Raw genomic sequence first — 25,522 nt, 5'->3', positions numbered from 1 at the left:
CTCCTCCTAGAGTTATAGATTATGTAGCTGGTACTACAAGGGTTAGGGTAGTAGACTTGTTGCTTAAGGGAAGACAACAGCTTTTGTCATTGCTTAAGCAGAATTTGTGTGTTGCTCAAGAGAGGATGAGGTGGTTTGCAAACAAAAAGAGGGTGGAGAGGTCCTTTGTAGTGGGGACTTAGGTGTATCTGAGGTTGCAGCCATATAAGCAGTTCTCAGTGCATCATAAGAAACTTGGGAAGTTGGCTCTAAGGTATTATAGGCCATATCAGGTCATCCAAAAGATTGGGGAAGTATCTTATAAATTGGACTTGCCCTCTGGTTCTCTCTTCCAACTTGTGTTCCATGTTTCTTGTCTCAAAACTAAGTTGGGAGACAAGTAGTGCCTAGGCCTACACTGCCTGCTGTAAATGCAGATTTGGTGCCTACTCCAGAACCTGCGCTAATCTTGGACAGGAAATCTATTCAATTAAGAAGTAGTATTGTGACCCAGGTTCTTGTCCAGTGGCAAGGTAAGTGTAAGGAAGATGTTACCTGGGAAATCCTGTATGATTTGCAAGCCAAATTTCCTCATCTTGTGGGCAAGTTGCTCTAAGGGAGGGGGTTTTGTTAGTATCACTTTTGTAATGCCACTATTGTAACTATTGTATTGTTTGTTGTACAAGCTGATGCTGTGGATGGTATTTGTTGGTTGTAACTGGTGACTAGGCTTAATTGTGGTTAATACTTGTAACTGTTGATTAGTTAGGTTGAGACTTGTAACTGTTGTTAGTTAGGTCAGTTGGTTAGGCTACTGAGTAAAAGGTAGTTATGCAGTCAAAACAGGGCAGTACTCTGTATAAAAGGATACGATGGTCATTAATAAAAGTCAAGCAAAATATCACTGATTCAATCTAGTTCCTATCTCTATTCTTTCATTCTCTATTCTCCTCTATTTCTTCTCTATTCTGGAGGTAGAGCTGTCCTCGAACTCAACTACCCAACAATTACAATCACCCTTAATTTTCTTTACAGTTAGTTCACTATCCTTGCACAGATCTGAGGTTTGTGGGGTATCCTTTCACGTGGAATAACAAAAGCTCAGGGTTGGAAAACACTAAGGAAAGGCTTGATAGGGTTGTGGCTAACATAGGGTGGAGGGAAAAATTCCAAGAAAGCTTGGTCACTCATTTATTTTCTCATGCAAGTGTGGTTCGTACTTGCAGGCCTGGGGTGCTTCAAAAACTCATTCGAATGAGGTGGAAATTAAGAAAACCCAAAAAATGGTTGAGGAATTGAGTATGGCTAAACCAATGGTGGAGAACAAAAATAAATTTTTGGCTGCAAGTAAGATCCTTGATGATTTGCTATGCAAACAGGAAATATACTGAGCACAAAGGTCTAGGGTCTCATCGTTGAAGCATGGTGACAAGAATACTAAATATTTCCATTTCAAAGCCTTTCAAAGGCAGAGGAGAAATTTTATCTCTGGGGTCAGAGATCAAAATAATGCTTGGGTGGAAGAGCCAGAGAAGATTGCTAGGGTGGCAATTGAGTATTTTGAGAATATTTTTCAATCAGGTACATGCCAAAGAATGGAGGAATGTGTCAATGCAGTGCAACATAAGGTGACCTCAGATATGCATGATGTTTTGTCTAGTGAATATAGTGTGAAGGAAGTCAGAGCAGCGTTATTCTAGATGGGACCAACAAAGGCTCCTGGACCTGATGGTATGAATGCTTTTTTTTACCAAAAATATTGGCATATTGTTGGGGATGATGTGATTGCAGTTGTTTTAGATTTCCTGAATTCTGGTAATATGCTCCCTGATATTAATTTTACTCATATTGTCCTTATCCCTAAAGTGAAATCTCCTGAAAGAATTTCTGATTTTAGGCTTATTAGCCTATGTAATGTTATTTATAAAATTATATCTAAAGTTATGGCTAACAGATTGAAATAGATTCTTCCTCAGTTGATTGCTGCTACTCAAAGTGCTTTTGTGCCAGGCAGACTGATCACTGACAATATCTTTGTGGCATATGAGACTTTGCATGCTATGCATTGTAGGAAATTAGGCAAGAAAGGTTCACTAGCATGAAGTTGGATATAAGCAAGGCATATGATAGGGTTGAATGAGATTTTTGAAGGGTATAATGGTCAGGCTGGGCTTTCCCCAAGTATGGATTGAGAGGGTAATGTGCTTTGTATCTACACCATCTTTCTTAGTTTGTATTAATGGTAAAGCCTATGGAAGAATTTTACCATCCAGAGGTCTTTGTCAAGGCGATCCATTATCTCCCTATTTATTCTTGTTGTGTGCAGAAGGGTTTACAACTTTGCTGGATAGATTAGAAGAGGAGGGACGGCTTAATGGAGTTACAGTTTGTAGAAGGGCACCTCGGATTTCCCATCTCCTATTTGCAGATGACTCATTACTTTTTTGTCAGGCTTTTCTGAAGGAAGTGCAGTGTGTTACAGATATCCTTCAATTATATGTAGATTCATCAGGTCAATGTATTAATTTTGAAAAATCATCTTTATATTTTAGTAGTAACATGAATGGTGGCCGAAGAGAAATCATTAAAAATATGTTGGGGGTTAAGGAGGTGGACAGATTTGAGTCCTATTTGGGGCTGCCTACATTGCTTGGTAGATCAAAATATCAAGTTTTCTCTTTTTTGAAGGATAGAATGTGGAAAAAGATGCAAGGATGGAAAAGGAAAATGTTATCAAGAGCAGGCAAAGAGGTATTGATTAAAGCTGTAGCCTAATCCATCCCCACATACACTATGAGGGTATTCCTACTTCCCGCTAAGCTTTGCAACGAGCTTAATGCTTTGTGTGCAAGATTTTGGTGGGGTCAAACTAGGGAGGAAAGGAAAATTCACTGGAAAAATTGGGGGGTGTTAACCCAATCAAAGAAAGAAAGAGGAATGGGCTTTCGTGATTTGAAGGACTTTAATTTGGCCATGCTCGTTAAGCAAGGGTGGAGATTGATCCAAGATAGGGACTCTTTGCTTTACAAGTGTTTTAAGGCACAATATTTCCCTCGGTGCACCTTTTTAGGGGCCTTGGATGTTCCTAATCCTATGGGTGGAAGAGCTTGATGGCAGCCCAACCAATTTTTACAAAAGGTTGTTGTTGGAGGGTGGGAGATGGGTCTGCAATTCGGGTTATGACTGACAAGTGGATTCCAAATTAGGTCACAAATAGGGTGCTTCATCCACCGGCGGAGGAGGAATGGGAGTGAAGAGTTTCAGACCTCATTGATTAGAGGACAAATACTTGGGATCGTGAGGAGGTAGAGGCTAAATTTCATAGGTCTGATGCAGAGGCTATTTTGAGTATTCCATTGAGCCACAGACAAGTGCCTGACATGTTATTTTGGTTACATACCAAATGTGGGGACTACTTGGTCAAATCAGGTTATCACATAACAAGATTAATATCTAAGCAAGAAGCTGATATAGGTGAAAGCTCAAAGGAGGTGATGGGAAGCCTGATATGGGTGAAGTTATGGAAGCTTAAGATTCCGAATAAAATTAGAGTTTTTGGTTGGAGAATATGTCTTGACATTCTGCCTACCAGTGAGAATTTAGCTCGGTGGAAAATACTTGCAGATGACAGGTGTGGAGTGTGTTTTCAAGCCAAGGAATTTGGGTATCATGTTTTGTGGGAGTGTGGAGTGGCCCAAAATATATGGGCTGGTTGCTCGCGTCGCCTGCAAAAAGGATTGCCTGGCTTTGATGATATGGTACAATTGGTTGAATACATGCAGCAACGCTTACCAGATGAGGAGCTGGAATTTTTTTGGGTCCAAAGTTGGTTTATTTGGAACCAACGTAATGTTGTGATGCATGGAGGTGTTATCCAAGACCCAGGACGTTTGAACCAGTGAGCCAAAGATTATTTAGTGGAGTTTAAGGAGGTATAAGCACGTTTGACTGTATCGGGTACTCCCACTTTAGTGCAGAAATGGCGTCGTCCAACAGGTTGTTCATACAAATTGAATTTCGACGCGGCAGTCTTCTCTGATACAAGCTCCTCTAGGTTTGGTGCTGTTATCCAAAACAATTTGGAGGAGGTTATGGCTACTATGTTAGCCAAAGGGCCTGGAGTGGTGGACAGTGAAGAGGCCGAGGTGCTTGCTTGTCAGAGAGCGCTTGAGTTCATCGTCAATGCCGAGTTCGAGGAGCTGATGGTTGAAGGTGACAACTCCATTGTCATAAGGTGCATTTCTTCCTTACCGGTCTTACGGTCTAGGTTGGGAAATATTTATGTGGATATCCATCTGTTAGCTACTAGTTCCAGATGCAAGTCCTTTAGTTGTGTTAAACGAGCTCATTCCTTAGCCAGATATGCTAGGTCTATTGATGAAGATATTTTTTGGATTGAGGAGTCTCCACCTCCTACCCTTGAGGCTTTGTATTTGGACTCTATTTCTCTAAATGAATGAAATACGTATGGTCTGGTTTCTAAAAAAAAAAAATTGATGCATTGCACAGATTGCACAGTTAAAGGAAACAACTAATTTCCCGAAAGGAGATCAAGCCAAATCTTAAAACTTCATTTCAAACTCAAATGGATAACCAGTTAACCACACGCATTTAGATTTTTATTTAAAAGAAATATATAAAAATGATAAGAAATTAAATTCTATAAGGATATGTTGTAAAACTCAAGTTTTACATTCTCTAATTCCAACATGCTATATCATCATATCACATATCAAAGAATACGCATAACCATACTCGATCAATTCTAATACTCATCTAAAAATCTAACTCAACTATGAATTTATGGAGATGACATTAGATATGGTAAGATGTATTGAGTTTTAAGTAAAAAACTGATGTAATAATCTCTTATTAGATAGTATAAAACATGAGTTTTACAGTTCTTCCTTACCAAATTCGGACTCAAAGTATAAATCTTAAAACTTCAACATTCAATTATCTTAAAACTTCAAACCAAAGACAAAGAGGACCCTATGAAAGAGATTATTAGAAAGAATTTTAATTATTAAAACTCGTATATTGTTTTTTATTTTTTATTTTTTTTTAAAATTACACTTGGTGTGTAACTCTAAGCAATGTTACATTATATTTAGAAGATCCTATTGCTGCATTACTTGTTTTATACGTTCTTAACATGTATGCCAATTTTCATATCAGTCGAATGTTATTTAATATTCAATTCATAAAATCATATTTTAGAAATTATTTTAAACTATAAAAAATTGAATTTAAAAAATTGATTGATAATATGACTAATGTTTTTTGATCATCTTGAAATTTTGCAAATATAAAGAAAATAGGAACGTAATATAACCAACGGTGGATTTATCAAAATATACAAAAAATATTGGATGCTGTAACATTACTTGAAGATGTGTATGTTTTATCTCCTATGCCATTATTGGGTAAGGCTTAGGTGGACATTAAAGTCAAGCCTAGTCAGCAATTATTAATGACTTTATCAATCATAAAGAAGACCATAACATTCTAACTATAATAGTGACGGGTGCACACACCCTCATGTCGTCCAGCCCACATATGATAGAGTTGCTCATTTAATGAACTTGTCTCCCACCAAAGTCTCAAAATTAAGTTAGCATGTCAGTATGTCATTCCTTGGGAGGCGACTCTGGCGGTGAGGGAAACGCTGAAGAGAAGATAGAATGAATATTTTTGGGGACAACTCTAATGCGGCGCTTTGCTAATAGGATACACTATTTTATAATGGATCCATTCATAAGAGAGTGAATAAATTTTAGTGTAAAGTCCATTTACTACCCCTGAGGTTTGAGCTAATACCAACCAAATCCAAGATAATTCAAAATTGACCAAATTGGTCCCTAAACCGACCTAAATCCTTACACACTATTGTTAGGACATATGTGATTTAATGTTAGGAGCATATGTCATATTAGAGTTGGCTAATCCTTTGAAAAAACGTACTTTACTTGTAATTGGGTAGATCTATGATGTGTTTAATACTTCAAATAATAAGAGTTCAAGTCTAGTATTGAAACCATGCAAATCTGTTCAAGAAACAAGTGAAGAAGTGCTGATTCATTAAAACTCAACAATTACTTAACAGATAGCTATTTATCGAGGCTCGACAGATACTATCTATCGAGGTATCTATCGAGAATTACGAAATTTAAATTTTCAGATCTGATTTTCGGCTCATGCTTATGTATTTTTGTAGGGTTTCTTTTCTTATAACCCTAGATATATATAAGGCTTATTTTAGAAGCCGTCACGTAAGAGAATACAAGGAGATACATGTAAAAAGTGACCAATGCCTTATTCTCTCTAAAATAAGCTACTGCGTCTTTACACCTTAGGGTTTTGTAACCAAGTGCTTCTTGATCTTCATTGTTGATGAAGTGAAGAACTTTGTAGTCAACAATCTTTTCCAAGTTGGTGTTTTTGTCACATACTGGGAGCCGTGCATCTTTGGTTAGTCACGTACTGGGATCTGTGCAAAAGGGTAGCGTTCATATATTGAAGAGTTCAGAGGTTCTGAAGCGGTAGAAAGTTTCTGCTGTGAGTTTATCTACGGGATTATAGAGTCTAGGGACAAAGGTTTTATACTATATCTGAAACTTCTTTTTATTATAGTGGATTGCTTTTCGAGAAGGTCTTCCCTCAGGTTTTTACTGTGAAACTAGTTTGTTTCATTGGTTTTCCCGAGTCATCATATCTTGTCTTATTTACTTTCCGTTGCACTTATTCTTGACATGATATTGACGTTTGTTTTTTTAACAAGTTTTATTCATAATAAATTTAATTTACAACTTGGGTTTAAAACTTGTTAATTCTAATAACTGGGGTCTAAACCGTTACAAGGGAAATTATTGTGTACTCCCGGAATACCATAAATGCGTACTCCCTCTTCTCACATGAATGGTGGGTCCCATTAATTAAATTCATGGTGGGACCCACCATTCATGTGAGAGGGATGACTACGCATTTATGGTACTCCGAGAATACCTAATAATTTTCCCACAAAAGAAACTAATAATGCATATTTAATGTTATAGAATCATTATCAAATTTTGGAAAACAATAGGTTGCCAATGGAGAGACAGAGAAAGAGATGGTAAAGAAAAAAAAAACAATACAAAGTAATAAAGAGTAGAAAAAGAAAAAAATCAAACGTCATTAGTAGATGTTAATTAAAAAAAAAAGGCTATAAGGAGAAGTAAAAAATAATATAGAGATGTCCATACAGAGAATATTAAAAACTTTATAGTATGGTAAATTAAACCGTTACATTTACTTAAAAAATTAAATCAAACTCATCCAAAAAAAAAAAAAAAATCAATAATCAACAATTAAATACAATTATAGTACTAAATTTAAACTTAAAACTAACCAAACTATAATCATGGAAACCAAAATTTTCCAATCATAACTAAAAAAGTGACGTTCTCCAATAATAATAGAAATTGCATAAGAAATAAAATTAGAAAATTTAAAATCCTTTTTTTTTGACATTTCATTTAACCTTACACACACACACACACACACACATATATATATATATATATATATATAATTTTCATACACTGTTACTTTTTGAATATCTAGTAAATGATGTTACCTCTCATTTAACGTCTTTGTTATGCAAATCATCAGTTAGTAATAAATATATAATGGTAAGAAATGTTAAAACGAGATCATTATTAAAATATATATATATATATATATATAAATAAAATAGCAACTATCATTTTGGAGTAGTAGTCTATAATTTTACTCATCTAATGAAGTAGAATATATATAGTTTACTTAAAGGTATATGTAAAGATTCACATTATATATATATATATATATATATTTGTGTGTGAGTAAAGGTTTTAAAAAAAAGTTATATGTAAGGTTTAATAATAATTTTAGTATATTAATTTTTTTTAATGATAGTTTTAATTAGAAGGAAATATTTTTCCTGATCAAAATGTATTGTTGTTCCCTAAACTTTAGCTCATGTGAGATCTTAATCCATCAAGTTAAGTGATCATTTTTTTTTACTCTAACAATCCTAGAGGCATTGTTTTTAGTATTTAAAAAAAGTAAAAGTTCTTAATTTATGTCCCCAAAAATATAAAATGATCAATTTTAGTGATTATAATATTTATCAAGTCAAATTATATTTATTATTATGGACAGTCGACTTATTATAATGTATGATAAATAATGTACTGATCATGTTTACAAAAAATACAAGAACTCAAAGTATTTTGGCCCTCTTGCACGAATTGATTCGGAGGCAAATTGATTAGAAAATTTTGGTAATATATCGTTGATTCATCCAATGCGTAATGTATAATTCATTTACATAGAAGATAAGACTTAATAATTTTACAGGGAATATATAATTCATCATATTCTTTTACTCATATAACTATTTAATTAATTTATTGATCTAAATAATGAAAACTAATCCAAATCCAATTCTCTTTTGATATGTTCCTCAGAAGGGGTTTGTTTTACCATTCTATTTGTCTTTGTCGTCATGTATATGAAAACAACTTCCAGATTAATACGAAGTTTAATCACAATGAGTCAGAATTTTTGTTCTACATATTATAGATTGGTGTAAACATTTACAACTTCGAATTGGATCAATTTCTCCTTACGAATCACTTCTTTCTTCCATATTTTATACCTTAGCTTTGTGGAAAAATATACTCACTACTGCTGAAGTACAAAATAATTAAAATCTTAAATCAAAACATTTTGTGTGTTGCGTGTAGTATAATTTGCCCCATCCTCCCTTAAAAGTTACAGTGACTTTTTATTAGAGTTGTAATGTGTCTTTATGTTATAATCAATTTTCCTCTACCTTGTGTGTGTGTTTGTTTCTCACAAAAAAAAAAAAAAAAAAAATTATGTGTGGATGATATCCATGTGGATATGCACTTTAGTGGGATCATCTCACAAAATGTTAATAATCCTCTCTTTTTATATAAAATTTATTGATAATTAAATGAAACTTTCAAAGAAGCAAATGAAAGGCTTTCATGAACTTCTCATAGAATCAAGAGTGATTTTTTTTTTTTTTAATGCCAAATCATGAACTAGTAATTGCATCCAATCTCCAAAAAAATTTCAATTGTTTTGAACTTTATCTTTTTTGAATGGAATATTAATGAAATTCCCAATCATTTACACCTCATAGGAACTACAAGATCACCCCAAAGATATCTTCAGCGTCCAGTGGTCATTGGTCAATCATAGGACCCAATTCAATTTATTAGCTATCCATTCTAAATAAGGTTGGCATAATGGTTGCATGCAAAATATTTGTGCCTCAATCATTTTATTCTTAAGCTCCGCGAGACCACTGCACATCCTTATTGCGATGGTCACTCTACAAGTATAAGTGTTTGTGGAGTGTAGGGGTAAGGGTCGAGGTTCAAGTCTCTAGAAGGGAACTTCACACACACATATACATTTAAATTATGGCCAATGATTAAGGAAAATTATTAAATATTCCAAGGGTACCATAAATGTCTACCTCTTCTCTCATATGAATTGTGGGTTCCACTATAAATTTAATTAGTGGAACCCACAATTATGTTAAAAAAGGGAGTACATATTTGTGGTACTTCAAGAGTACTCAATAATTACCCACTGATTAATAAATCTTCTTTTTTTTGAAACTGGTAAGGAAATTTTATTAAGCTAAATCAAACAATAAAACATCATCCAAATCACGTGAAAGGTCCTCCAACCACACATCAGTATCTACGGATACAACTACTCAACACGCAAGGGCATGAGTTAACTTATTACCCTCATGATGTACATGAACAAAATTGCAACAAGATAAAGAAGACGACATCAATCTAATCTCATCTATAATATGCCCATAAGAAGCCTTGGATGGTTTAGATGTGTTGACAGCCTTGATATACTGCAGAGAATCACCCTCTATCACAACCCGGAAAACACTGATTTCCTTGGCAAACAACACTGCCCTACGAGCAGCTAGAGCCTCCCCCATCACCACTGAGCTAGGGAGCCTAATCCTCTGACTGAGCGCACCAATAATCAGACCGGCCAAGTCCCTGATCACCACCCCTAGTCCTGCACAAGCTTGGTCCTCAAAAACTGCCCCGTCGAAATTAACTTTGTACAAACCTTCAGCTGGCGGAGACCATTAAACAACCTCCCTGCGCACACTCCGTCTCAGAGGCTGCTTCTGCACATCATGGAATTCTCGCAAGAGCTGAAGCTCTATCCACCACGTCCCCAACGTCCCAAACAGGCTGATGCACCCTCAATCTGTTCCTCTGTTCCCAAATCGCCCAAGCTATCATGGAGAAGAGAGCTACCTGACTGGGTGTAGCATTCTGTAGCATGTAAAAAACTAAATCTTCGAAAGTGGACAACTTCTGAGCACGAAGGAACGCAAAGGACTGAGTGGACATCCAAATCGGCTTAACACCGTCACAAAGCCATAATGCGTGAATGCTATCCTCCACCTCAGCTCTTATTGAGAAGATATTACGCACGGTGCCTGACGTGGGAAAAATCTTTTTCTTGATTAAGGCAAAGGATAAGAAAGCTGCAATTGACAGACTCAAAATTGAAGTATGTAACCTAAATAAATTACTTTTTGTATGTGTACATTTTTTGAATTTTTTTTTTTAAAAAAAATGATAGATTTCGTTTTAAACCCTGTAAGTTAGCAGTAGTCCAAATTTAAATCTATAATTTTAAAAGTGCCAAATTAAATCCTGAACTTTCGATAACAAATTAACCTAGAGTCAAAATTGGTGTAACATTGTTAACTAAACATTAGAGAGAAAAAAAGAAAAGAAAAAAGAAGACAATATTGTTTCCCAGCTGCTTCCATAGATCATCTCAGGGGTTCTTGTAGTTTATCACTAATATTCATGATCTCCCCTCAAAAATGAAAAATAATAAATCCTTCATTATCACTGTACCTCTATAGATATATCTACAGATCCAACGCGGAAAGGCTAGAACTATAGCCGAACACTGATGAATGTCACAATTTCCTAACATAAAGATCATGTACTACTCAAGTCTTGTGGGTTGGTATACAAATAATCCTTTTCTTTAGGCCTGTATGGGACCACCAACCTTTTCTTTGGGTTTTCCATGTGATCTATATGAGAATCCTTCACTGCCAATGGGAACTCATCCTAACTTAGTGATCCATTATTGTACTGGTCTTTGTAATTGACCATCTCTCTCTCTCTCTCTCTCTCTCTCTTTTCCCCTAACGTTAATGGTGTTACACCTATTTGACTTTAGAGTTTAATTCGTTACCTCTAAGGGTTTAATTCGGTACTTTTAAAAATATAGAATTTAATTTGAACTTCTCCTAAACTATATGGTTTAAAATGAAATTAGTCTAAAAAAATGACTTTTTAGATCTTTGTTCAAAGTCTCAAAGATTCAATTATCATGATTAGATTTTAGACTCAGAACTTTTCAAGTGCTTGGAACAAATGCATGGGGAATCCTTTGAGGATTTCATGATGAGGAAGCTGGTCCCGGTAGTTGGGAATGTTTGTGAATCCAATCTAGGGATGGATCCCTGTACAGCTAATGAGATCGCAAAAAAAGTTGATGTGATCATAAATGCAGCCACCAATACAACTTTTGATGAAAGGTTTTTCTCCATTTCGCTTGAACATGCATTTATAAAACAATGTGGTTTTAGCCTTTTTTGTATTCTAGGTGTTCTCGTAAAATTGAATCTTAAATATAGTTATCATATAGCTATGATGTTGCTCTCAACACAAACACAATAGGACCTTCTCGGCTCTTAGGTTATGCAAAGAGGAGCAAGAAACTTGGCCTTTTCTTGCATATATCAACGGGTTTGCAAATAAACTGGAACTCTAATTAAAGCTAAATATATACATTATCGAAACAATTTTTATTTTTTTTTAAGTGTTACTTCTGTTACACAGCATATGTCAACGGGGAGAGGCAAGGATTAATTATGGAAAAACCTTTCCACATGTGAGTCTGTGACAGACAATAGCAGAGGAACGTGCCACCTCAAAAACCCCACCAGTATCTATCTCAGTACTGGATATTATTGCTGAAATAGAGTTGGCTTTAGATTTGAAATTATCTGTGCATGAAAATGATGTTGCTCAAAAGATGAAAGAATTGGGTCTGCAAAGGTATCAAAATGTTCTTTAAATTAGAATTGCAAATTGAAAGTAGAAAATTATTCGACTCAAACCTTTCATCAGAGAAGTAAAGATTAGTTTTCTACTTTTCCTGTAAAGTTGGATATGTTAACATGCTTACATGCATATGTTCAAACTTTAGGTTTTCATTGCTTTGGCTAGGATAATCCTAATAACTTGTATCACTTTAACAGGGCAAAAACCTTCGGATGGCAAAACACATACGGGTTCACTAAGGCCATGGGTGAGATGCTAGTAAATAGCCTGAGAGGAAATATTCCAGTAGTCATCACTCGCCCTACTATCATTGAGAGTACCTATAAAGAGCCTTGCCTTGGATGGATACAAGGAAACAGGTGCCCTTCGAAGTTTCACAAGTCACAACATATATCTTGTGTTTTAAGTTTTGTGGGAGAAAAGAGAGCAGAGAATGAAAAGAAGCAGCGGAGATGCATGGGATGCGAATGCTTAATCCATTTCCTAGAGTTGTGTAGATTTTTAAAAATTAAGTACAGTGAAAGCTATAGATACGTTATAAATATTAAAATGGAAAGAAAAGGAAATGATAAGACATCTATAAATTGACAATTATATCATGTTTTTGTTTTATTTAAAGAAATTTATATAAATTGACATTAGATAAAATTGATAATTTAAAATTTTAATGTAATTGTGAGTTTGGATTCATGTTCATGTTTCACGTTTTGTGCAAATGCATGTTTTACTCTTTTTTTTTTTTGGCACGCGTTTAGCTCAGTAAAATTGAAGATGCAACTACTGTTCATGTATAGTAGCTGCAATATTTGACGTTTTAACTCATTTTTAGCCACATTAGTGGGTCCCGTGCACTGTTTACAGGACTCACAAACTCTATTTTTCAGCAATTTTTTTTATTAAAAATGGATTCCATGGCACTATTCACACATTTAAAAATTATTTTGCTACAGTGTTTTCAATTTTCAGCAAAATAAGTTGTATCTAAACGAACCCTAAATATACTTATTATCTTTTCTTATATGCGAACAAATCAGAATGCTAGATCCGGTGATCATATCTAATGATAAAGGCCAGCTCACAGGATTTATTGGAGACTCAAAAACAATTATAGACGTGGTGCGTAGCTATTTTTTCACTTCCTCACAAATTTCAATTGACATATGGTATACTTTTTATTTGAATGATGCTATGGATCTACAAAATTCATCAGATGACTTCTACAAACTAATGTGTTATCAAATATATTATTATTGATATTTTCCAATCAAATTTACTGCAATATTAAGTTGTAAATGACATACAGAAAAATTTGAAATGTTTTTAACATTTTAATTTCTATTTCACCTAGAGTTGAATGCTTGTAGTTTCCTGTTGACATGGTTGTCAACGCGTCCATAGCAGCCATAGCAAAACATTTGATTGCTGTGAAACCAGGCTTAAATGTCTACCATGTTGGGTCATTTACTGTAAACCCATTTACGTTGAATGATTTATTCAAGTTTTGTTACGATCACTTCACTAGTTCTCCGTTGATGGACTCAAAAGGAAAGAACATCCACATCACTGAATTTAAGTATTTCAACTCAAGGGACAGTTTTTCCTCTTACATTTCTGATGAATTAGCTCAAAGAAGTGCACTAATGGATGCAACCCTATTAGACAGTTAGACACTAAGCTGCGAGGTCAGCTGGAAATGAAATCCAAGAAGAAAGCGGAGCTTATTCTTCACATGGCTCAGTTATATTGGCCATATGCATTCTATGGGGGACGGCAGTATATCTGACTTTGAAATCTTCTCTCTCTCTCTCTCTCTCTCTCACACACACACACACACACGACACAACACAATTGTCTCTCACTCTCTCTTTCAAAGCATTCAGATAATTAAGTTTATGCAAACTTTTCTCTATATTTTAGAATAAGAATTTACTTTTTATATTTTAACTACCAATTTTTCATAACACCTCGATTGTTCTCTATTTCATACTCTATTTTATTGAAATATTAAATTTTCATTCTTTCTCTCAACTCATCTCATTCTCTTTGCCACTGATATCAAACCTAGAAACAAACAAATCAAACCCAGAAATCTCATTATAATATTAAGCACAAATTTCGTTACCAAGACCCATGATCAGAATTCTCCTCAGAGCTTCAAAAAGAAGACCGCATCTTTAGTTTTGTTGCCCATGTTCACCGCAGCTTAATTTTGATTCTTAGCCATGGTTAATTTTTTCTGATCAACGACGAGGTGCTCCCAAAGCCATTGACCTCATTGACAAATGACAATACTAGCCCTAATGCCACTGCTGGCAACACTGGTAGCAAGAACAATGTTAATGAAAACATATATAGTAAATATTGTCGAGCTGGAGGTTGGTTCTGGAAGATTAGTTGCTACCATAATGCCATTGACAGAAGCTCTAGAAACGGCTTTGAAGGTGGTCTCTCAAGCACAGTAGGTAGGGTGCCCCGGCTCGTTTGAGTGAGGGAGAGAAGCGGATGGAGGAAGAAAAGAGTGAGGGGTGAGAAAGGAGAGGGCAAATCAAATGTAGAATTGATTGTTATATATTTATCTTGAATCAGGGAAAAATTAATTAAAGCTAGTAGTACTCTTTACAAGTCCAACGTGGTTTTTCAATCCATAACATGATGAACCATACATCACCTTTGTGTTTGCTCAAAATTCTCTTTCTGCTTAATTCGCTAATGTTTTTAATTAAGCCTTGACATTGTTGCAGCTCCTCTGTTACTAATTTATTGAGCTATGATCTGCTGCCAGGTTTGACAATCGTAATACCCAGAAAATGATGGAAGAGATGTCCTTTGAAGAAATGAGGGACTTTGGATTTAATGCACGGGGCATAAATTGGGAGCATTACATCGTGGACGTTCACATTCCAGGTTTAAGAAGGCATGTCATGAGGGAAAGACTTGTATGACTTGAAATCTAATGCTTTGTACTATGTCAACACTATGCCAGTCTTTACCAATTGAATTAACTGGTACTCATACATGGTCCGACTCTAGTTTCTTCAAATAATCAACACTTGCAAGAGATAAACTCCATATTAGAGCATAAATAAAACGTATGATATTCTTCATATATTATCAGTCAAAAGTTGAGCTAAATCAGAGAAACTACTCTTCTTCTTCTTCTTTTTTCCTGTTCACTAAAGGCTCATATATTTTATGGGCTACACAAAATGAGATCACTCTTTCCCTTCCCTTAAATTCCTTATTGTTTGGTTATAGGGGCCTTAAATTCCTTATTGTTTGGTTTTGGGGGTTTTTTTGTTTTTTTTTTTTTTTTTGGAGGGTGGGGGGGGGTGTGTGGGGGGTTGTTGAAGAGAAAGGAAAAGAAGAAAAATGAAAGAAAATTATTTTCACACTTACACGCATAATACACACAATCTCCAAAAACAAAGAAAACAATGGTTAAATGATATTAGTATTGCCCAATGTAACAAAAATACTGTCACATATGATGTTGGTATTATCCAATGTGATAGAATTGTCAAATATGATAATTTGGTAGTCTGATATAGCAATTTGGTAGTCTGATATAGCAAAATCAATAAAATTTAAATTACACGAAGGATGGCTGCCACTCAAGTATTTCGCCCGCAAACATTGGAATGATATCTCCAAAAGAAAAGGAGAAAGACTCCGGTACCTTCCATGGAGTCCTGGTCATTTTAATTTTTGATGTGTTTCTTGGAAGCCCATAGAAGTCTGGTCCATTGAAGCTTGTAAACGCCTCTAGCTTGTCAAGTGCACCTGCCTGAAATATGCAAATGACTAGTAAATTAAACTAGCATGATGTTAATAATTTCTTGCAGTCATTATCACCATCTTTAAGAATTGCTTAGGATGTAGAATAAAAAAATTATCTCAAGAATTTGATTAATCTCATACAAAGTTCATCATAATACAGTAATTTACACACTATATCCCAAAGACAGCATAAGCACTCCGAAAATTGGACACATCAAAGTTTGAAACAGGAAAACAAGAACAAGTCAGTGTGGATCCAACAATAAGATGCTGAATAATGTCAATGAATGAACCTACTTTCTTCACTTTTCAGAGGATTAAAAACCAAGTTCTGGAAAATCTAAGTAACAAATTCTTTTTCTCTTGAAAGATACGCATTCCTGTCTCCAAAAGGGCAATTTGAAAAATCATATTTCTCTTAGTTCCTTAACCTTAATCAATAATTATACTTGCAGTGTCCACACACACAGGAAATCTTATAGTAAATTGTAAATTGTATGTTGTCATCTTAGATTTGTACCGTGTGCACTTTGAGCTAGAATTTGGGATGATCCTATCATAACCTAAAAGCTCACTAGACCTGAATGAGTTGAGCCATACAGGAGCTCAATAAAAATGCAGGAAGATTTCTCCAATTCAATCCAAACTCATAAAACCACATCAACTACACATCACTTAAAATTAGCAAAAAGCAGTTTGTTTTTTGTAACACATCCCCTTTTGTTGGGTTAGAATTCATTCTGACATAACCTTCCATGTTATTTCAAACACAGAATTTTATTGCATGCACGCCATATTAAATTTCCCTATAGTCATAATAAGTTTTAGGCTCAAAATTTTGGTAGTTAGTTTAGCATGTCCTGGTATGTCTTTTCCTGTTAGACATAACTTTTTAGACCCCAAAGATGGTAAACCCATCAACTATCCTCTTTCCAAAAGCCAACCTGGCCAGTTAATCAGAATACATAGGATAGGTACTAAAAGACCATTCAGAGAGGCTGGAGGTTCAAACATCCTTAAAGCATCAATGTCAATGGTCAAGGTAGTGCCTAGTCAGGAAATCGGGAAAAGAGAGTGAGCTTGCATTAAGTTCAGGTTTCTTTATATAAATATAAAATATAAAATATATACAAAAATGAAAAATAGGAAGAATAAACAAACTAGGAATTAATAATAAATATAACAAGTAATAATATTAAAAAAAAAAAAATCTTACATCATCAAAGACCTTTGCATACAGTGATAAGGCAACTGGAGCATTGTATATACCAGCACATCCACAAGGACATTCTTTCCTTCGTCTCTCATGAGGAGCACTATCAGTTCCAAGGAAAAATCTTTTGCTTCCACTAGTCACAGCGGCAACAATAGCATCTCCTAGATTAGAAACGAATGAAGGTAACGTGGTCATAAGGAGAATTTCCTTTTACCATTATGAATTGCTAAGTTCCTAAATAACATGGGTTGTAAGAAATTATAACTTAGAAACCAATAACTTAGAAAAAAATCACCAAGGATATTTTTTTATGTTTTTTTAGCGTAGGAAACCTTTCTAAAAAAGAGCCCTTCAAACTTGCCTCAAGCTAGTAAAACTAAACAAATAGAACCAAAAAGAATATCACATAGTCAACTCTCATGTCAGACATCATTTTGGGCGTTGAAACACATTTAATTTTCATCTTATATTTACAACACCAAGTCAGCACCATAAGGTATGTAGACATCAGGACCAATGTGACTGCCATTTGCAACGACACTGAGCATAATTTACAAGGCCATAACTTGTTCATTATTTTGGAAGTGCATAACAAATTAGACGTAGAAGTTTGATAGTGCATATGAAGACAGTGACTGCAGCTTTGTGGGAAATGTTAAATGCAACATACTGTGGATCTCTCTTTTGAGTACTGGAAGGCAGTAATTATGTGGCTGCAATCCTCCTTGAAAGAGGGAATTTCTGTTGAGAAGAAGATGCTGTGGAGTAACAGTTGCGGCTACAGATCCTAAAAGTTAAAGCAAGATAAAATGCATACATCTTGAAATGAGACAAAAGGAAAAGAAAGTAAAGGGAAAAGAATGGCAGCAGGCAAAACTTCTAACAAAAGTGAATAAGGATACCTTCTTTGCAGGACTCCACAAAACTAACAGCATCCATGGTAGTGATATGTTCCATCACTACCTTCAGCTGAGGAAGCCTCTGGACTAAAGGTTTTAAAATAGTTTCAATAAATACCTTCTCACGATCAAATATGTCAACGTTGGTATCCGTAACCTCCCCATGAACCTGTGAATAAAGAAGCACTCACATTCAAAAATGAAGGTTTATATGCTAATCAATGTCTCCTACAGATGTTTTATTGGGGAAAAATAAGCCTACTACAGATGGGTAAGCATCACAAGGAAATTTTTTTGTAGTGTTCTACTCAAAATCCATTAAGATTTTGCTTAGTTTATGTAATTGCTCTAAGAAGCTTACTCATTCATCATTGGAAGAAGCTCAAAACTTACAATGAATTCAAGTTTACGCCAATGAAGTGTGATGATGCCTGTTACAATTTTGGAAATCATATAAGAGTGATTTTGTCCTGTGTTAAGTATTATCAACTTCAACAGAACTCATAAGCTAAAAGATTGGTTTGACTTCTTAGGAGTTCCAATAAAATGTTGTATAATGTTTTATCCTGCTGTAAATGATACACATGACATCATACACAAGGGTCAAATATGATTGAAAGAACTTGTAACAGACCATGAGCTACTGCACAAAGTTGATGCTAAATTCAGCCTAGCACAATATCCAGAAACAAGTAATTGCTTCACTGAAACTTTAAGCACGTCAACCTTTTTCAATTTTCAGAGAATGCCATTAAAAAAAAGTTTCAATTTGAATGTGAACAAACAAAAAAGGGATGTAGAAAAGTAATGACACGGCTGACACTTAAAAGAATAGATAAGAACAAGTTAATATGGTGAAATTACCAACAAAGGCATGTTTTGTTCAGCCATCTCCTCAAGCACGGGTAGACATTTGCCAAAAAGATCTGTAACCCCATCTTGAGAATTTGTCGTAGCACCGGCAGGGTACAACTTCACAGCAAAAACAACATCACTTCTTCCTGTCAATGAATCAGCATCGTCATGAACTTAGGATTGAAAGAAAGAAGAGGTGGAGGGGGAAAATTAGTTCAATTAAAACAAAAACAAAATTAAAGAAAGAGCCGAGAGGAAGCAGCCTACATGCATCTTACTAAATTAACAGCTACAATTAAATCTTCATACAACAAAAAAAAGATATTAAAAACTGCTCTTACGAAGTAAAAGCTATTAACAAGCAGCAATCTTAAGCAACATGTTTTTGCCAACAAAGTTTCATGTCTCCAATCTCCACAAAAATACTCAGTGGTGAAGCCTAGGATTTGTATTGTTCTTTTCTTTTCCCTCAATTCTATTTGCTATTCTCCCCTTCTTCAGCTTGGTGGTGATTCCAAGCCCCTTGGGTGGTGAAGCCTTGGGTTTTCCTATTCTGCCTTTTTATTTACTATTCTCTTTCAAATACTTTCTGCATCACGGAGCCATCATGAAATACTAATCTTACAGGCAGTATTCTCTTAAGAATAAGATGTTCTTATATCTGTGTAGGATTTGTAGGAATGCTACAATCAAATACCTTTTTATTTTCTAGGTAAAAACTTGAGGGGAAGCAAAGCCCCATACTTGCCTGCCACCGCATATTAGTGGTTGTGGGTGTGCCAGAAACATGTTGAGCACAAAAAAAATTTATTAAATTAATTGTATTTTTCCAACAGGTGGCGTTCTCTCTTATAATCTTTAATGTTTACATTGCTTCAAGTATATCAAACAACAAGTAACAGCAGAGGCAATTTCCTATCAGAATTTGCAGCAAAGAGGATTCATGAACAGAAATGTAAAGCAGCAATTATAGTCTCATATGTATTTGAAAAAGTTCGAATTGTGAGTAAAACAATAATGATGATTGTAAGGCTGCAAACATATTGTCCAAGTGTAATTTGATTAAAAATGTCCTTCTTGCGTATTATAAGCAAGACTCACTAGCACGCTTGATCTCTTCTGGGCTTGTTTTATCTGTCAAATAAAGTGTCATAAGTGGAGTGAAGTTGCTATTGACAGGCAGAACCTTCAAAATTGATTCTCGATAAGCCACAGCAGCAGCTGTGGTGGTGACGGGGGGCTTCAGATTTGGCATCACTATTGCCCTTCCAAAATGACTTGCACTATAGGTGTAACAATTACCAGAGAAAATACATCATAATCATTGAGAATTAAGTTACTCTAAATTTTCAGTAAAATATGATTAAGTCTATTCAGACCCTAGTCTTACTCAGGAGACATATCTACACGCACACGCACACAAAAGACAATAATTTGCAAGTCAACCTCAAAAGAATAGCCAATGAAGTATTGACCTGTGAGAGACAACCCCTTCAAGAAGGTTGCCATCACGGAGATGAAGATGCCAATCATCAGGTTGCGTTAGAGTGAGCTCCATCTTAGGTCCTTTGCACCTTAATTGTTTACGCCCTTCAAACTTCTCCAAGGGGAATTTCAATGCCTATATTACAACAAACATATAAGAAATGAAGACACGCTCTAAGAATAAAGTTTTGTCAAGTCAGAAAGAACAAAGTTTTGTCAAGTCAGAAAGAATAGTGGTGAGCTAAACATGGGCATGATAAGCTGTACTCATTCTGATTAGTGATTATATGTGAATTAATATGACCTACAACAAAAAGTACAATGTTTTTTAATAAATCCAAACCACAGTTTCTTCCCTCTTCCCTCTCACTTTTTATCTTTCACGTGATTTCTGGTGTATTAGGCAGCAGCTTTTGTGTTCTACAACAGAGCAGGTGAATAAGAAATGAAGACACGCACTAAGTATAAAGTTTTTTCAAGTCAGAAAGGATGGTGATGAGCTAAAGAGGGGCATAATAAGATGCACCCATTCTGACTATAAGCAATTAAGAAACAAGAGTGTAACACGTACACTACATGGATTGAGCACTAAACATAAAAAACAAAAAAGAACAGAATAAGCTGTAAAGTTCACCCTCCTTTTGTCTGATTCTCGATGTGGGTATTATAATATATTGCATAAGGACACGGTCAAAGCAGATTGACAATAACAGCTTACCAACACGGTCTCAACTCTCAAATTTCATTGAACTAGTTAAGCAGATTTCAAAACGACAGTTTTAGTTATTGTGTAACCGGTATCAAGCAAAGTCTATAATGAGGATTATACAAACTCTACCAGAAAAGATAAAATACACAAAGAAGAAGATACATACTTTGCAAGGAAGGACCAAACTCTTTATCATTTTATATGCCACCAGACAACCTTAAAGCCTCTCTAAAATTCTGCTGCTCACAGGAAGAAAAATTTTAAGATCAGTTTAACAAAAGCTCTAACTCCTTACCAGACTTTAATTTGTTTATGAAATTTGCTTTCTTGAATTCTGTCAAAAGTTGTATTTACAAATTTTCCAAATTCATTCATTAAGAAACATAGACAAAGCTGGTAACTTTTTGGAAAACAAGAAGTGAATGCGTAACCAAACAAACCCAAGTTCTTGAAATGCAACCTAGTTATTGATTTTGAGGGCGGATTTTCTAGGTGGCAATACTTCAAACAGGTGGTGTGCGTGTGGGTGCAATGATATGAAGAGATTACAGTTGACAAGCACGTGTATTCTCTGCAGATTATTTGAATATAATTTTACAAATGACGGGGAGGGTCGCCGGAGATCGTTGACAATGGAGGTCCTTCGCCGGAGTGGAGGAGCTGCCTGGCCTAGATGAACTGCGGAGGGTAAGGAAGGTTGAAAGCGGTGAAGGCGATGTAGGAAAGAGACAATGAGATAGTCAAAGTTAACAGTGTAGCAAAAGAGAAAAGTTCTTTTTTTTTTTAGAGAGAGAAAAGTTCACTTTTTTTTTTTTCTTTAGAGTGAAAAGTTCACTTTAGTTTTGGGTTTAGCATTTGGGTTTATAACCTTGATTTGACGGTTTAGAATAAAAGGATGGAAAAAAATAAAAAATGAATAGAATATAAGTAATTTTATTTGAGAGTAACATAAAGGGAATGAAATGAAATTATTTTATGATAATATTATTATTAGACCCTTATTTTAAAATAAAAGGTTAAATATATAGGGACATATTGGGAGTTTTAGGGTCCGTTTGTTTCGGGTGAAAACGTTTTCAAGAAATGATTTTACGGAAAATGGTGTGTTTGGTTGTTACTTCAAATTTGGTCAAACTGAAAATAATTTCCAGTTGACCGAAAATAATGCCAAAATCGGGTAAAAACGTTTTCAGGTTTCATTTTCACTTCAAATAAAATTTTTCGGAAAACAAACCGAGAGAACGAAGAGAGAGAGACAGAGAGAACGACCAAAGCAAGGCAAACCCAGACCCAAACCCACGAGCATGCCTTCACCCACGACGAACCCAGAGCACGACGAACCCAGAGCACGGCGAACCCAGACCCAGACCCACGAGCACGCCTTCACCCACGACGAATCCAGAGCTCGGCGAACCCAGATCCAGACCCACGAGCACGAGCATGAGCACGAGCACGGCGAACCCAGACCCAGACCCACGAGCACGACGAACCCATCGCCTTCACCCAGACCCATCGCCTCCTCGAGCTCGCCAATCCACGAACCAGACCCATCGCCTCCACGCTCTCTCATCCTCGATCTCTCAATTTGTTTTTTTTTTTTTTTAATTTGATTGTTGTTGTTGTTTTTTTTTTTTTGGATGAACTGATTGTGTTGCCGGAATTTGTTTCGCCTCCACGCTCTCTCATCCTCGATCTCTCAATTTGTTTTTTTTTTTTTTTAATTTGATTGTTGTTGTTGTTTTTTTTTTTTTGGATGAACTGATTGTGTTGCCGGAATTTGTTGTTGTTGTTGTTGTTGTTGTTGTTGTTGTGTTGTGTTTTTGTTGCCGGAATTTGTTGTTGAATTGGTTGTGATGTTGAAATTTTTTGTAATAAAATTTGTTTGAATGCTGAGAAAATGTGAAAATTTTCTGGAAAATAGCATTTTTAGAATACATCCAAACACATGAAAATATTTTCCACAATAATTTTCATAACTCAACCAAACACTTAAAAATATTTTCCTTTTCCGGAAAATAACATTTCCGGAAAATATGTATTTTCCGGAAAACGTTTTACACGAAACAAACACAGCCTTAGTAAAAAATTTATTAAATTTAATTTCATTCCCTTCCATTTCTCCCAATTTCGAGAGAATAAAAATTTGAAATTTTAAGAGAATAGAGAGGAATGAGTGTTCTCTCCTACCCATTTAATTCACTCTCACTCAAACTCTCAAACAAGGGAATGAGCTTTTCATTCCCTCCATTAACTCTCAAACAAAGAAATGAAATAATATTCTAAAATTATTCTTTTCATTCATTTCCATTCCATTTCATTTACTCCTTCTAAACAAGGCCTTAGAGTCTTTAGGGTGATTTGGTTCAGCTTTTTGAAATTGAGCTTTTTGAAAAAGTGGGGGTTTCAAAAAGTGTGGTATAAAACTAGCCTTTTTAAAAAAACTGAATGTTTGATTAAAACTGTTAAAAAGCACTTTTTAAAAAAGTTGAGTATTTGGCTAATACTTATAAAAGTAGCGATTTGATTTGTAAATTACCAAAAAGACAATGTATATATAAGGAAGTTTATTTTATACTTAAATCAACTATTTAATAATACTTACTAAAAAAAAAAACTACTTAATAAGAATAATAATAATAAATTTATTATTAACTAAAATTTATTGTAAAAATATTGTTAACTAAAATTTGTTGTAAAAATACTTTAGAGATAACATTACTCTAATATAAATTTTTTTTTTCCATAAGCTTACTAAAGAAAAAAAAGATTTGTTCATGCCCTTGCCCCGCACCACACATAACCAACACAACACTTTTTTTTTGGAGCAAAAATGCACTTTTCGTCCTTACATTTTGGGTCAATTCTCATTTTAGTCCCAAAATTGATTTCGTTGCAAATTTCATTACTAAAAAAAGAAAATTGTTTTTAAAATAGTCCTTGCCCTCAACGCACTGAAGGAAACCTCCTACGTAGCAAACGGAGTCCCCTACTTGCTGACATGGCATAAACGTGGCCATTAAAATATTATTAAAAATAATTATTTGACATTTTTAAATACCACATCAGTATTTTAATTTTTTTAAACAAAGCCACGTCAGAAAATTTATTTAAAAAAGAAATTAAATAAAAAAAAAGCCTTAAATCTATTTTTTTTTTTAATATTACTTATCATTATTAATTTTCATAAGAACATTATAACTTGTTCTTCTTATTCTTCCCAATCAAACCCAGCAACAAAAAACTCAAACCCAGATTACAAGAACACAAACCCAGCAACCAATAACTCAAACCCAAATTACAACAACACAAAAGAAAAAAGAAAAAAAAAACAAAGATCAAACACAAACCTAAATCACAAATAGAGATCAAACACAGACTCAAATCACAACAACACAAATGAAAAAAAAGAAAAAAAGAAACAGAGATAAAAAAATTTCTTCTTGTTCTTCATTTTACAGCTTGTTCTTCCCGTTCTTCCCAAATCAAACCCAGTATCCAAGAACTCAAACCCATCACAAGAACACCAAAGAAAAGAAAAAACAAATTATCATCTCTCCCTCTTTCATTGATGAACTCGTACTCTCCCATTCATTCCCTACAAGAACAACTCTTTCGGTCTTAAGACCCAAGCAACATGACCGCTCAAAATCAAGATTAACTCTCACGGTCTCAAGACCCAAACAACATGACCCACAAGACAAACCCCAGTAAAACCCAACAAGACCCAAACAGAATGAACGATCTGAAGAAGAGCGCCACCGCTTCGGTGGTGGAGGTGGATTCCCTAGGGTCAGTGGAGGAGAGAGAGAGGCCGATCTGACCCACCACGCATTGCCGATCTAACCCAAAGTCATCGAGATTGAGCTTCATTGTGGCCGAGATGGTGGTTGAGATGGAGGCCTAGATCGAGCAATATGGATCTGCTCTAAACCGCCAGCCTCATCTCTCTCTCTATCTCTCTCATGGTTTAAAATGTTGTAATGATAATTAAAAAAAAATGGTTTGATGATTTTTAAAGTATATACACTTTTGACTAACACACTTAAAAATAAATAAATAAATAAATACACTTACTACTAAAATGGTCTAATGCCTAATGGTAATTTTTTTTTTTTGAATTTTCTAATTAATTTAATTAGATTAATAAAAAAATCGTTTAAAACTAAAAAAGTAAAATTTTTGTTTGTTTTTTATTTTTTAAAATTAAAATTAAAATTGAGGAATTAAAATTTTTTTGTTTTAATTTTTTATTAATTAAAATACTGATGTGTCATTTAAAAATGCCAAATAATTTTTTAATAATATTTTAATAGTCACGTCAGCATTACATCAGGGCACTTCGTCTGCCATGCAGAAGGTTTCCGTCAGTGGGTTGATGGTAGAGACCATTTTAAAAATGATTTTCTTT

At 34.8% G+C, this 25,522-nt stretch overlaps 1 protein-coding gene and 1 pseudogene across 5 annotated transcripts; one reads left to right on the top strand and one right to left on the bottom strand.

Moving 5' to 3' along the window:
* The first annotated feature begins 9,903 nt into the window (after window positions 1–9,903).
* LOC112035007 (fatty acyl-CoA reductase 2, chloroplastic-like) lies at window positions 9,904–15,115 on the top strand (annotated as a pseudogene).
* Window positions 15,116–15,608: 493 nt separating this feature from the next.
* LOC112035025 (dihydroorotase, mitochondrial) lies at window positions 15,609–21,937 on the bottom strand. Of its 5 annotated transcripts, none has more exons than XM_024067855.2 (9): window positions 21,555–21,937; window positions 21,281–21,353; window positions 20,396–20,541; window positions 20,022–20,203; window positions 18,930–19,066; window positions 18,069–18,234; window positions 17,837–17,953; window positions 17,167–17,327; window positions 15,609–15,957 (listed from the first exon to the last, which is right to left on the bottom strand). In XM_024067855.2, exons 2-9 carry the CDS (start codon window positions 21,308–21,310, stop codon window positions 15,763–15,765), a joined length of 1,134 nt encoding a protein of 377 aa, XP_023923623.1. In that variant the 5' UTR covers window positions 21,311–21,353; window positions 21,555–21,937; the 3' UTR covers window positions 15,609–15,762. The 5 variants fall into 5 exon arrangements, with proteins under 5 accessions (XP_023923623.1, XP_023923622.1, XP_023923624.1 ...); XM_024067854.2 differs by having other exon boundaries at window positions 21,575–21,937; XM_024067856.2 differs by having other exon boundaries at window positions 21,281–21,350; window positions 21,575–21,937.
* Between the last annotated feature and the right edge of the window lie 3,585 nt (window positions 21,938–25,522).

The sequence above is a fragment of the Quercus suber genome, unplaced genomic scaffold (assembly GCF_002906115.3).
Source record: "Quercus suber isolate HL8 unplaced genomic scaffold, Cork oak 2.0 scaffold_184, whole genome shotgun sequence".
NCBI lineage: Eukaryota > Viridiplantae > Streptophyta > Magnoliopsida > Fagales > Fagaceae > Quercus > Quercus suber.
This window is presented reverse-complemented; position numbering and strand designations above follow the sequence as displayed.

Bases quoted from the DNA above. Each gene is read 5' to 3' on its own strand.
- LOC112035025 (XM_024067855.2), bottom strand. From the start codon at position 21,310: ATGATAAAGAGTTTGGTCCTTCCTTGCAAA. The intron at 18,235-18,929 runs GTAATTTCACCA...CTTTATTCACAG, and splicing joins AACAAAACATGCCTTTGTTG to GTTCATGGGGAGGTTACGGA. The intron at 17,328-17,836 runs GTATGTTGCATT...TTTCTAATCTAG, and splicing joins ACTCAAAAGAGAGATCCACA to GAGATGCTATTGTTGCCGCT.